Source organism: Parasteatoda tepidariorum, chromosome 6 (assembly GCF_982258835.1).
Source record: "Parasteatoda tepidariorum strain Cologne lab strain chromosome 6, Ptep-v5.0, whole genome shotgun sequence".
NCBI classification, from domain to species: Eukaryota; Metazoa; Arthropoda; class Arachnida; order Araneae; family Theridiidae; genus Parasteatoda; species Parasteatoda tepidariorum.
The window spans coordinates 37,180,680-37,195,471 of NC_141760.1; the positions used below are offsets into that span (position 1 = coordinate 37,180,680).

The 14,792-nt window shown below is 30.1% G+C and overlaps 1 protein-coding gene and 1 long non-coding RNA gene across 3 annotated transcripts; one reads left to right on the plus strand and one right to left on the minus strand.

Annotated features, from left to right (window-relative positions):
* The first annotated feature begins 2,323 nt into the window (after positions 1-2,323).
* On the plus strand, positions 2,324-9,103 carry LOC107444974 (sulfotransferase ssu-1). The gene is made up of 2 exons (XM_016059265.4): positions 2,324-2,459; positions 7,998-9,103. The coding sequence occupies exon 2, from the start codon at positions 8,009-8,011 to the stop codon at positions 8,972-8,974; it is 966 nt and encodes a 321-aa protein (XP_015914751.3). The 5' UTR covers positions 2,324-2,459; positions 7,998-8,008; the 3' UTR covers positions 8,975-9,103.
* Positions 9,104-10,293: 1,190 nt separating this feature from the next.
* Positions 10,294-14,516, minus strand: LOC139425161 (uncharacterized). Of its 2 annotated transcripts, none has more exons than XR_011636434.2 (2): positions 14,200-14,516; positions 10,294-11,027 (listed from the first exon to the last, which is right to left on the minus strand). It is a non-coding gene; the product is annotated as an uncharacterized LOC139425161 (long non-coding RNA). The 2 variants fall into 2 exon arrangements; XR_015434579.1 differs by having other exon boundaries at positions 10,294-11,102; positions 14,200-14,514.
* Between the last annotated feature and the right edge of the window lie 276 nt (positions 14,517-14,792).

The window sequence follows — 14,792 nt, forward strand, 5'->3', positions numbered from 1 at the left end:
TGTCCGCGGGGAATTTTTGACCGCCGAGGACGAGCGGTTTTTCGAGCCCCGATATCAAAATAAATTTAGCTTTGAAGATTTGTATACTGTTTAGATAAAGAAAAATTCTATATTAGGGAGTGATTGGATTAGAAACTTAAATATTAATTTATCTGATCCTCACACTATTTCTGAACAAAATACAAATTTTAAACCCAGTATTTCTTGTACTTATTTTTCCATACATAAAATTATTGATTCTTTTTCTGATGTGTTTGAAGCTAAAATTGGTTGCATTCCTGAATATACTTGTGCACTAAAGCTAATTCCAGATGCAAAATCCATTTTTATTAAACCACGTACTGTACCGTATACTTTAAAATCAAAAGTAGAACAAGAATTAGATAAATTAGAAACTGAAGGTGCAATAGAAAAAATAGACGTATCAGAATGGGGTACCTAGTAGTTGTCCCAAGGCACGATGGCACAGTTCGTATTTGCGCAGATTTTAAGGTTACAATCAGCAATCAGCTTCAAAATGCCAGGCACCCAATTTCTAGAATTGAGGACATTCTCAATAAATTAAGTGATGGAAAATATTTCTGTACGCTCGATATTTATAAAGCTTATTTACATTTGAAAGTCGATGAAGAAAGCGCAAAATATCAGACTCTTTCTACTTATAGAGGTACATACTTAGCAAAAAGATTATTTTTCGGAATAAGAACTGCACCAAATGAATTCCATAAATTTATTGTTCAGTTTGTCCAAGATTTGGATGGAACTATTACCTACTTTGATGATATTATCATCCACGGAAAAGATGAAAAATTTTCTAAATCTTACAAATTTTGTATAGTAACGTAAGACAAAAGAACGTAAACGTAACGTAATATAAAGTAAAGCAAAAAGAAAAGAAAAAAAGAAGAAAAAAATGAGAAAATCTCCCGAAAGTAGCACTTAAAATTGAAATATCTTTCGAATAAACTATAACTTTAAATAAAACTTGCGCTAAATTGATCAGAAATGGCCCTGCTAACCCGTAAATTTCAATTCTGTTTCCGTGGCCTGCAAAGCAGCCTCTATGGCATATTCTACTACAAGTTTAACAGTTAATAATTCTCGAATTAGCTCTCTATGGTTAAATTATTTTATCACATTGTGCTTCCTGTACATTTTCTACTCTTTTTCGTAATTACAAATTTTTTAGTTTTGTTGAGCAGCAAAACAAAATCTAACGAAATTCGATACAGCAACGACGCTTGCGATTTTTTTAATGTGATAGGCTATGCCCCTGTTGACATCGTTTGCCAAATACTCTGATATTCTCTTATTTTTAATTCTCATTTTTATATTATCCATTTATTTATATATATTTTCCTCTTAAAAACCGATTTATGAAAAAAATAAAGATAAAAATTAGAGACCATTTTGGTTTATAAAACATACACCGAAGAGCCATTACATTATAACCACCCTGCTAATAACATGTATGACCACCTTAAGCCCTCAAAACTGCTAGCACCCGCGCCGTGGCATTGATTCCACAAGGTGCTGATAGGTAGTCTGAGGTATCTGGTACCAAGAGCTCACCAACTGGTCCTGCAAAGGGGGTAGCGTGGCAGCACGAATTTGGTTTTCCAAGTAGGACCACAAATGCTCTATTGGATTAAAGTCAGGTGAATTTGGGGGCCAAGATATAACTTGAAAGTCACTGGAATGTTCCTCGACGATTCGACTATTATGACATGGTGCATTATTCTGTTAGTAAACACCGTCCCCCGCAGGGAAAACTGTTGCCATGAATGGGTGAACCTGGCCTGCAACTATGTTCAAGTAGCTTACAGATGTCAGGGATTGTTCTATGAGGATTATGGGTCCTAATGTGCCCCATGAAAACATTGTTCCTGGGCGAAAAAACCATGAAAACCTGGGCGAGCCTATTGTTATAGATGGAGGGTGGTCATAATGTAAAGGCTCTTCGGTGTATAACTATCAGAATTTTATGTAAGAACATATTGTTACTATGTTAATCTTATAACAAACTGGATGATTACTTTGATTTCAAAAATAATCAATTGGATATGAAAAAAATATTGAAACTTAGGGATACGGAACGTAAGACACTATAAGAAATTATTTTACTTGTTAAGGGCGCATAACGATAACTTAACTCTCACTCTTACTTTTTTTCAAACTTCATTTATTAATAATTTTTTGTTACTTTTGATATCAAGTCAAGCACGAGCTTATAAATCGAAGATCTCGAGATGAGATAAGTTTTCATTATTTACAGCAAGCAAATCACGAAAGAGCATTTGAAATTGCTTATAAATTAAGTGCTGTCTGGATCGTGATATTCAGCTTTTTCCCCTTTATTTTTTACCTCTATTTTGTTATAAAATCCACTGGTATTGGAGACATTAAATAATTGAAAAGCATTGCTTCGGAGATGTGACAAGTTTTAGTCATTTTTCTAAGTAAGTTTCATGTTCGTTTTTCTACTTTTAATTCGATTGAAACTGATTTGAGATTTTTTTTCCCGAAAAGAATTCCGATACAAAACTAAGTTGCTACATTTACGTACGTACTCTACTGCTATCATAATAACTAGATTATAATGTAACTATTGAATAAAATTATTTGTTTATCATGCAAAAAAGTCATGCTCACTATAAAATTAAAAATGGCCATTAAGTAAATATTACTACTAATTCAGAGATATAGCCTGTCAAAAGACATAAATTTTTTTACTGATATTAAGAGGATAAGATATAATAATGTAAGTGATTATCTTTAAACTTATTTTTTACGCTTTAAAAAAAGAGAATAAATTTAATACAGATTTAAAAAATTGCATATTAAATGCAAATAAAAATACTAATTTTTAGGAACATAAGTTATTAAATTTCATATAAGTTATTTGATTTAGAAATATAATTTATATTATATAGATATCATTTAAATATATATTAGGAAGAAATATGTATGTCAATTTTCATCTTTTTCAAAACTGACCTGTAATTTGTTTTAAGGTTTTAATCATCTCTTCTATATTGTGAGTTGTTAAATAGCAAAAACAAGCGTCCTGCCTTTTTTGCTTTTATTTTGACTCCTATTCTCAGAAAACACGTTTTCGGTATTTTTACGGCTGTTTACATATAATGTCTTGGTTCCGATTTTTACTTTCAGTCTGAATTCAATTCCGAGAAAACACGATTTCATGGCGGTTTAGATGTAATGCCTAGATTCCTTTTTTTTTTAAACTTTTATTTCGACTTCAATTAATACTAGATTTCACTTCAAAGAGGAGAGAATTATTAAATGTAAATTTTCAGTTAAATATCTTTAATGAACAAACAGTTCAGCTGAAATAATATTGCACACATTTAAAATTCCAGAGTAAGATATAATTTAATATTTGAGTGTGATTTTTATAAAAAGCACTTAAGTTTATAGATTAGTTCTTAAAATCATTGAAAAAATGTAAAAGAGTTTGTTTAATATGTATTTAATATGTATCGTAAAACAATTTTACATACTTTCACAGGTAATTTTAACCTCCAACTGGTACTTTTATGTTTACGATAACATTTTGATCCGAAATAGGTATAAATACACTTAATACTCGTTTATATATTTTTATTCTTCTTTTTTTTGGTTTTAAAATCATTGGAGAAATAAAGAAGTATTTGTTTTTCATGCGGGTGCATAGTAAAACAATTATGCATAAGAACAGTGCGCGAAGAAGAAAAAAAAATGGACAACCCTGAATAACTTTTTATCTAATGATTGGATCTTCACGTTCTGGGATTCAATCTTAATGCGTTGTGGGGGTGACTTTAAATATGCTAATTATTTAGTAAAGACGGTATTTTAAGTTAGGAAGTCAGACACAAAATTATACTTTCTCTGAGCAAACATATCTTTTTTCAGATTTCTGCCTCCAAACATATCTTATTTAGATTTCTGCCTCCAAAGAAATAGGGAGTAGAAATAATCTGGGAAATATGGTTCCAATAATTTGGTCAGGGTAGCGGTCGAAAGTTTTGACCCCTTAATGTTCCATTAATTTTTTATAATGTTAATTTTGAAAATAGTTTTAATAATGTTATGTAATCGTAAAATTAATTTTCCAATTTGTTAAAAGATATCTCGAGATATGGTGAAATAGGAAAAAAAAAATTTAATTAACATTAAGGGGTCAAAACTTTGGATCGCTTTCATGACTAAACTATTAAGACCATATTTCCCAGATTACGATTACCTTTATTTTCGAGGCAGAAATCGGAATCAAACGAAAAAAAGGTATGTTTATTCAGAAAAATTACGTTTTTGTGTATTTTCTGCGCACTGTTCGTAGTCTTTAGCATCTAATAGAAATTTTTATTTCTGTAAATATTAAGTAAAGCAGCAAATTCAGAAAGTTAAACAAATTGTACTTCGGTTTCACCTTTCTAGCAGCATAAAAGATTTGAGTTCTGATGGTATTCATAAAGCATGCTTTCCATTAGGTAACTGTTGGTTTTTCGCGAGACAATGTCTTAGTTCACATCGGCAAATATGTTTTAAAGATCTAGGGTTTGCACTATTGTTCACTTTTGGCATATTCTTCTTGAGTCAAAGAAACGCTTTCTTTATTCACGAAATATCGAAATTCATGAAGAATATTCGTCGACTTGAATGAGTTAACATATGTATAAGGTATAGATCTCCAAATTAGATCTAAAGTTTCCAGCATCCTTTCCTGTTCGCAAAAATTACTGGAAAATGCATGGAGTGCTTGAAGAATTAAGTAATTCCTCCTCACTTGAAGTGAGCACTCTTTGGCTATTGTGGCATGACGATTTTCAAATTCTTTTGACATAACGGTCAATGAAGCATCTTTTAAACTGATAAAAAAAATTTGGAACGCTTTGTAAAAATCATGACGTTCTGTTTCTCTGTCTTCAACTTGAAAACATAGATCACTCAATTTATATATGGTTGAGTTGTCATCAATTGTTTGTCTGTAATAATGAATAAATAATTTAAGAACTTCAATAAATTTTTCGATAAGTTTAGCAATTCGAAATCTACCAAGAAACTTGAAAACCGTTTTAATAAGTAATCTAAGTGAAAGGACTTAACATTATTTTGAAGAACTACTCACTGAAAAGGATTTTATAAAGGAAAAAAAAACTTTATTTTAAAGAATTACTGTTTAAAAAGTTATTTGGTAAAAGAAAACTAACATTATTTTAAAGAGTTACTAACTAAAAGGGATTTTGTATAACGGAAAAAAATATTTTAAAGAATTACTGGTTAAAATATTTTTATAAAAGAAGAGAATCTTTATTTTTTAAAAAAAAATTACTAATTAAAAAGGATTTCATAAAAGAAAAAACAAACTAATTTTAAAGAATCATTAACTATAATGTATTTCGTAAAAGAAAAAAGCTTTATTTTGAAGAATTCCTAACAAAAAAGGATTTTGTTAAAGAAAACGAAAAATATTCGAAAAAAGTGCTACCTAAAAAGGGTTTTGTAAAAGAGAAAAACTTTATTTGGAATAATTAATACATAAAATAATTTTTGTAAAAGAAAAAAAAATATTTTAAAGAATTATTAATTAAAATGGATTTTGTAAAAGAAAAAAAAAATTTTAAAAAATGATTATGGTAAATTAAAGCATATGTTTAACGAAGGAATAATTGCAGGAAACAGGAGTGGAAAGATGTATTTAGTTACGTGAAAACTTCATTTTCTTAAAAAATTATAAAGTTGGCCCATTTCGAACACTCAAAAGGAGACATTCTTTCTCAAGGGTAGTCTGACTTATACGAGGGAATGAGGAAATGAAAGAACTGCATATAATGAGATGGAAAAAGTAAATAGGCCTGACAAAAATATATTATATTGTAGATTAAAGTTAAATTTATAATATAGATTACATAATAAAATATAGTAACAAACATATCACATATTTTTTACATTATTTATAATGTCAAATTTGACTACTTGACATATAGAAGAAATGTAATATTAAAATAAATTGGAGGCTTAACCCCTGCTCGCTCTATTCACCAACTCTCGTATCTTAGTTCTTTTCCCTTGAAATCCTTAAATGTTGATATTTTCAAAGAAAAAATTTTTTGTTCATAGAATATGTAATTCTTGAAATTTTGTAGAAAGAATATTATGTTGATATGTTAATCGTAAAAAAAATTAATGCTTGTTTAAATTTGCAAAATGATCAATTGTACTTTTGAAAGATTTTAAATTTAGGAGTAAACAATGTGTGAAACAATAAATAATATATGATAAGTTACTTTTCTTGTTAACAATAGATAATGATCACCTTATATTATATTAAAATAGCTCAAATTGGAGGCTGTTTCCTCTTGAGACTTTTCCAATTTAAAAGCTTCCAAAATGTTATGGATTAACAACAACATTTGACAACATCTAACCTCTTTCTCTTTTTTTAAAAATTTAATTTATTCTTTTTTTTTATTGCTTTTGACATCAAGTCAAGCACGAGCTTATAAAATAAAGATCCCCAGAGAGAAAAATAAATTTTTCTTCAATGTATGAATAACTGTCATATAAAGCAGAAAAAAACTGAAAAGAAGAACAAGCGAGAAAGCACTTCAAATTGCTATAACTTTGGAGAAAAATGGAATTTCGAAAAAAATAGTTACCCCCTTTATGTTTAGAGAAAAGAAACTAGCCCTTTCAGCACGTACTCTGCGGCCTACAGGTATTTTTAATTTTTTTTAACCACAAAGTTTAGCAATTAATAATTCTCTAGCTAATAATCAAATGTTAAATTTTTTATTTAATTTGACATTTTGAATCTTATTTTTAAAATTTCAAATTACTAAGCAAAATAACGTTTTTTTTTAAAAAAAAATTTCAAATAAAAACAGATTTTTTTCTTTGATTTCCCCCTTCCTTGAATTAAGAGCAAGTTACAAAAACAAAGAAAAATAATTATCCAGTTCAACGGTCAAAATGATTCCATTACATGATTTCAATATTCATATTTATCTTGGTTAAGTAAATCATTTGCACTCACCTGAAAAATAACTACTATAAAAAAATTTATCTATATAAGGAATTTCGTGCACATTATTTTTTTAATTTATAGCGGAAGCATATGTTTACTTAGTTTAAATATAACCATTTAACCACTTTTGTAATAAGAGCATTTATTGAAATTTGTGTGCAAATGTGCTAAATATAATCAGAATTTTTAAAATTATTATTTAAAATTTTTATCGGTCCATTTATTTCTGGCAAAGGTAAATTAAAGTATTTTTGGAATTGAAAGTACGATATGAGAATAAAAAATTCATTTAGCTTATTAGATAAAATTTAAAATTGCAACGGCATTTTTTTTAAATTGTTAATATGTTTACCACGGTCCATTAGGTGTTATAATAAAATAAGAAACTTAGTGAATTTTATTTTTTTTTATTTATGAAATGAATTTTATTAATACTGAAAAAAGAAACTATACATATTATAATTATATTATATTTATAAGTTTTCTAAAATTGTTGTATGATCACCAATTATATTTAAACGTGCTTCCTCAGAGCTGAAGTTATTAACAAATAGAAACCCGAACAAAAAGTGTTAAAATAGTTTAACATAGAGTTTTAAAATTTGGTATACTTATCACGGCCTTATACGGGGTTCAGTTACATAATTTAAATTTTAAAAAAAATACGTAAATGTAAATAGTCTAATTTTTTACGAAAGATTTATCTTTTCAAATAGTTCATTAATGTGAGTTTAGTAGCTCCTGACAAATGTAGCTCCAGCATGAAAACATAGTTTCATGCTGGAAATCCTACGTGGTTTAAGGCCTATATATCTGGAGATCACTATAAATTCATTTTTTTTGGTTCTATTCTGCAACCACTATTACATACCTTACTACTCAGATGAGTGTTATGCACAATTATGAGTTTGTATATACTATAACTATAGAATGGTTAATTTGCAATTGAAACTTTTATTTACTTCAGGAACAACAACAATGACTTCAACAACGGAAATCGTTTCGAAAAAACCGTTTTATATGAAAATGGATGGTCTTATATATCCAGGTTTCTTTTCATCAAAATGTTTCCGTGAAGCTATGGATTACAAACCACAAGCAGAGGACGTTTTTATTGTGACTTATCCAAAATGTGGGACAACATGGATGCAAAATGTAGCTCTTTACATTTTTCGTAAAGGAAAAGAGCTTGAAGAAATGTCTCAGTTTCTGAGGCATTGCCCATTTATAGATATGTGCGGCAAGGAGAGCATTGACAAGATGCCAAGACCAGGTGCATTTAAAACTCATCTTCCTTATACCCATATGCCATATTCTTCTAAAGCTAAGTACATTTTTGTTGCCCGCAATCCCAAAGATTGCGCCGTATCTCTTTTCCACCACACTAGAAATCAACCTGGATTTATGTACTGGGATGGCGAGTTTAATGTTTTGTTCGAGCTTTTCATGGCTGGTCAAGCGGAGTATAATGACTACTTTGATCATTTATTGTCTTGGTACCCTCATCGAAATGACCCCAATCTTTATTACACCACTTACGAAGATATGAAGAAAGATATAAAGAAAGTAATTGTCGATTTGGCTAAATTCCTTGGTGATGAGTTCATTGGCGCAATCGAAAAAGACAATTCAGTTTTGAATAACATCGTGAACTTTAGCAGTTTTGAATACATGAAAAAGAATTTTAGTGAAGTTTATGATTTAAAACCAAAGGAAGGTGAGACACTTACGGAACCAAACACTTATGAAGGTTTGCAGCATATCAGGAATTTAATTTCTGAAATAGATTTGCCAAACGTTTTACCTGAATATAAATTTATTCGGAAAGGAATCGTTGGAGATTGGAAAAATGCTCTAACTGAAGAGCAAGCTGAGAGGCTGGATCGGAAGTTTAAGGAGAAAACTGAAGGGACAGATATTCCGAATTGGTTTTCCATTTCATAAAAATAATTACTACATACGTTACTGTTGCATATGTTAACATTGTAAAAGTTATTAGAACATAAACTTCATAAGAAAAAAAAACTTTTGATTTAGTTTATGTTAAAAATGATTAAAGATTATTATACATTAGCTATGACATATTTTCTTAGTTGTGGTCGATCAATTTTTCCTAAGTACAATTAGAAAAAAAGTACACTTTCCTAAGTACATTAACAAAATTATAGTTTAATTAAATCATACAAAGTAAACTACGCTTCACTAACTCATACAAGGTTTCTTCATGTCTTACATTTTATAATAGTGATAGTAAAATTACGTTAATGGTATTTAAAAATTTTTTTTTTTAAAAGTACCACTCTAACGTTTAGATATCTGACACGTAAATAAGCCAGGAGACTCAAAACTAAAATGTGGAAAATATAAAAATAAAAAATACCTATATTTGAACTTTATAATTGAACTTCATAATTAATATAAATTTCGTTTTAAATTTCTTAAATTCTTCTTAAATTTCTTTTTAACAACGGTTAAAATGCCGTAAAGTTTTGCATTCATTGTTTTTCAACCATAATAGTTGTAAACGGTTTCAAAACCTTATTGGCAAAAAATGTTCTGTACTGTAAACATAACGGTTAATTGGATGGATAAACTACTGCCGGTTATTTTACCATTACTTTAGTGTAATTCTAACCGTGTGCATGAAGCCCTCATTACCTCTTAACTATTAGTTATATCAAAACAATAATAATTCTATTATCTTCATTCGATTCAGCATAAAAAAACATCAAAACGACACCAAACTTTTTCAAATAGCAAGACTTATATCCTCTTATCCCTGCCCTCACTTCATCATAATTTTCTGAGATAGAATATAAAGTAACCCAATAACTCGAAATTATGTTCATATCATGTACTTACAAAAGTGAAGAATTTATTGTTTTTACGGAAAACTATGTTTAATATTTATAATATATCGCTTCACTATTTTAACTACGTCAAAGTAATTTCATGCTGATAACAAAAATCGCATTTAATTAGATATTTAGAAAATAAAAAGCAATATTCACATATAAAAATAAATATATAAGATCGTGAATTTCATTAATGTTTTCGTTTCTTTCATATTTGCAACTTATATACCTGTTATATAAGCCAAGAGATCGAAATTCTAAAAATAATGGAGTAATACTATGTATAAAATAAAATTATGTACCCTTGCTCTAATCTATGTATCAACAACTCGTCGCTGATAGTGATACAACTATTGATATGACTTTAGCATGTATCATGTTAATTAGAGTTAAAATCTATTACACATATTTAAGTTTATTTAAGATTTTAATGATTAAAATTTTCTTGATTACAGTATTCAAAATTCTAGAATATAAGTGGGGGAGAAAAATTACGATCACTCACCAGGGCGTCATGTCTCCATCGAATCAACCTTCGTACTCCAAGGCAACGCTTCAACTGATTCCTTAAAGGATGCAACCCCTACAGCAAGAGGGAACTTAGCCATATTCACCCTTTGACTCACTTTATGGATGTTTTTGGCGCACTTACTATTTTGGGACTCCTTGCTCTGCATCATCTCTCCCCCGCCACAGACAAGGGATTACCGAGAAATTCATTGACGCACGTGGTGAGGAACCTAGTTCTTTAAAAGTGAAAAAATTTAATTAGTGCCCAAGGCAAAAGTCCACGAGTTCAAGAAGTTACAATCCTTGAAAACATCTTCTGGCACTGGAAACAATGTCGAGCTGGATCTCGCAAGCTAATGTCCAAGCTTTTGCTTCGTCTCTTGTAGTCAGATGTATTCTGCTGAATACTTTCGGAGGAAGTGGTGAAGCATGTATACTGGGTGGAGCGTGTATTTGAGATGCAGCTGTTTTTGGCAACGAAGGTGGTTGTGGAGGAATCCTACCAAATGATAAAACTGGAGGAGCAGGGAAATCCAGTTGAAGGATAGGTGGAGGAACCATGTGAGTGGGAACAGTCGTGGCACCAACAGTACGTGGAGGCTCAGAAAACAGTTGAGTACGATCAGCAAACACTTCATGAGAACGATCACCAAACAGTTCATGGGGACGATCAGATAAATAATAAATTATAAATTTATAATTATTCACTAAAATAATAAATTTATTTTAGTGAACTAAAAAAAAAGAGTATTTTACAAGCATTTATGAACATTGAAATATTTTATTTAGAATTTATTTATCATTTGTATTTAATTCTTACTGTGACGTAAATTATATTTACCAACCGGTTCATTTGTCTCTTTGAAATTTGCCTGCAGGTGTGCAATGTTTTTAGGAGTAAAATGAAAATAATTATATCTTCGAATATACGGTGCCAATCTGTTTACGTGACAATTAAAAACTTTTCAATTATTTTCGACACTTCTCGATAATTCACTTTTCACTCGATAATTCACTTTAGAAGAACACTCTATTATGCGATATGGCCAGTCAAATTTTTTTAGTAATTTATTCGACAAACCTTACTTTTTTAAATTTGGAGTTCTTACGAAACAGAGGAAACCTATTGGATAATTAAATTTTTCAATATTTTTCCCGATCTCACTTCTCCCAATATTTTTCTCTTCTTAAGTTTTCAAATTTTCTAAGACTTTTGAAAAAATTTCGTCTAAGGACCGAATTAATTTAGATTATATGAGCACTACGTCTGGATCATATTCTGATTGGGATTGAAATTCTTCACCCTCACCCAAACTGTAGGGCAATCTAGTGTCTCTAAGGTGTTCTATAAAAGATGTAGAAGCTTGTGTGCTTTCGTTAATTGCCAACATAGTTAGTGAAAGTTGCTTGTCCCATTCGTTATTTTCATTGCAAATTGTTGCCAAAATATTTGCAATTGATTGGTTTGGTTTTTATATTCTACCGTTAGCCCAAGGTGCATACTTTGAAGTATGAATTTTCTCGATACCTTGGATCTTACAAAACTCAGTAAATTCATTTCCTGAAAAATATTTGGCGTTGTCGGTTACTATAATTTTAAGACAACCCCTGTGAACTATATAATTATCAAAAAATGCTTTTGAAATGGTTTCGGATTTTATGTCTGGTAAAACTGCTAAATGTATGTATTTAGAAAATGCATCAATCATTGAGAAAACATATTTGTTCCCCGATGTGGTAACTTTCAATGGTCCAAAAATATCAGCGTGGCAACGCTCTGAGGGATATGTACTTTGTTCGACCATCTGCGTCGGGGTTGATTGCATTTTAAAAACACTACGTCTGGATAAACAAGTGTAAAAGTGTGAACGTGAACATTAATTATATTCTTATTACATATTTATTATTCCATGTTTTGGCAACAGCAGTTCTTGTGTACAATATAGATTTTGAGTTTTTAGAATGACGGTGTGCGTAAATTTTAATAAAAGTAAACAGTAAATGAACTGCGTTTGTTTTGTTTTTCTTTTAAAAGTTGTTTCTTACACAAGGAATACAGGAATTTACAAAATTTTTCGTATCTTTATACATTTTATCCCAAAAAAAATTTCAGTTAATCTATTGCAGGTTTTAAAAAATCTGAGATGACTTCCTATCTCTGAATGGACTGATTCTAATACTTTAGGTTTTAAGGAATTGGGTACACAGATTTGCTTTTTAACATCTTTTCTTGGAGATTTACTGTTCCGTTTGGACAAATGAATTAACACTCCATTTTCATCTAACAAATAATTTGGATATTCAGAATTGTTATTTCCTTTTAGTTTATCAATAATTTTCTTCAATTTAGGATCTTGACTTTGCAAATTAACTAGTTCTGATTTTTCTGGAAAAACAATTGTTAAGTTATTGACATATCGTGATAAATGGTCAGCGACCACATTGAGTTTGCCTTTGATATAAATTATTTTGTAATTAAATTCCTCCAGAGCTAGTTTCCACCTCAAAATTTTAGACGAGGGATTCTTATTGGATAAAAAACCTTCGAGAGGTTTGTGATCAGTGTCAACATTAAATTTTCTACCTATTAAGAATGCTCTAAAAAAATATTAATGATGAATAGATTGCGAAAAATTCTAATACCGTAGCACTATATTTAGCTTGAGAAGGATTTAATTTCTTTGAGTAAAAATAAAGAGGCTTAACCTCCCCATTTGGATATTTTTTGTTCGAGTACTGCACCGATCTTTGAAGAACTGGCATCTGTTGTTAATTGTAATTCGGCTTCCGGGTCAGGTAGGGCTAAAACAGGTGGGCTCAAAATTGTATTTTTTACATCGTCGAAAGCGTTTTGTGTTTCATCATTCCAAACAAAGAGTACATCTTTACGGAGTAAGTTAGTGAGATGTAAAGCACGTTTTGAAAAATTCTTCATATATCGACGATAAATCCAGCTAACCCCAAGAACGATTTAATCTGATTTTGATCTTTAGGAACTTGAAATTAATTTATTTTAACTGTTTTATCGCGGTCTATTGACTACCCTTGAGGTGTTAAGACAAACCCAAAAAATTTACGCGTCCTCACATACTATTACTTTAATACTGCCAGTTTATCGTTATCATTCCAATTATTGATGCGTCCTACTTCTTCTATTTTTTTAATAAAACTATGAATTGAATCTTCCTTTCCTTTAAATTTTGGGATTAACTCTATGAAATGTTTCGTAATCCTTGTTCCGCACCCGCGTCGTACGGCTCCGGTTGCCGCCTACCTGCTCTATTTCTGTTCATAATCATTCAAAATTTAAACAAATTATATGAAATAAATATTTCCTTAACTTTTATAAAATACATAAAATATTCCTATCATACATATTTGACCTGCAAGCATTTAAAACAAGAAAATGAAATCGCGTACATAAAATTTTCAGCACGTGCATAATTAAATATAAGTTTTTTTTAAGCATATTAATTCAAAAAATTTTAAAATATATCTAAAACTAAAATATATCTAAATATAAATAAATGAATTTTAAAAAAACACTGCGTGCATAAAACTTAAAATTTAAGCTGGGTGAATTAAGATTAGAAAAATAATGCGTTATACACCTTACCCGCGTGGTAAGGTGTATCGGCACCATTGATACAACTATTGATATGACTTTAGTATGTATCATGTTAATTAGAGTTAAAATCTATTACACATATTAAAGTTAATTTAAGATTTTAATGATTAAAATTCTCTTGATTACAATATTCAAAATTTCAGAACATAAGTGGGGGAGAAACTACGATCTCTCACCAGGGCATCATGTCTCCATCGAATCAACCTTCGTACTCCAAGGCAACGCTTCAACTGATTCCTAAAAGGATGCAACCCCTACAGCAAGAGGGAACTTCGCCAAACTCACCCTTTGGCTCAGCAAGAGGGAACTTCGCCAAACTCACCCTTTGGCTCACTTTATCGATGTTTTTGGCGCACTTACTATTTAGGGACTCCTTGCTCTGCATCAATATGTTAACAAAAATAAATAGTAGTTTGCGCTCTGCAACAAATTAAAGATTTTGCAAACTTTTTACTTATCAGTAAACTGAATCACTTGTTTTTTGTTTACCCCGATTAAATGGTTCGTTTGTATTTTTTATCAATTTCGCTCCTTTCCTATCTCCTTTCTTCAACCCCATCGATGAAATGACCCAAAAAATTACATAGTCGACGAAATCAGCGAATCCGTAAAACTACCCAGTACACTAAGAAAAAAAAATTACAAAATAGCCCTGTTGACAAAAGGACTCATTATGCTCAGTTATCATCTGAGGATAATTTAGGTCTCCGTTATACGCTTCCCATCTAATTGTCAGTTTATTAAAAAATGAATTAAAAATGCAATTTCC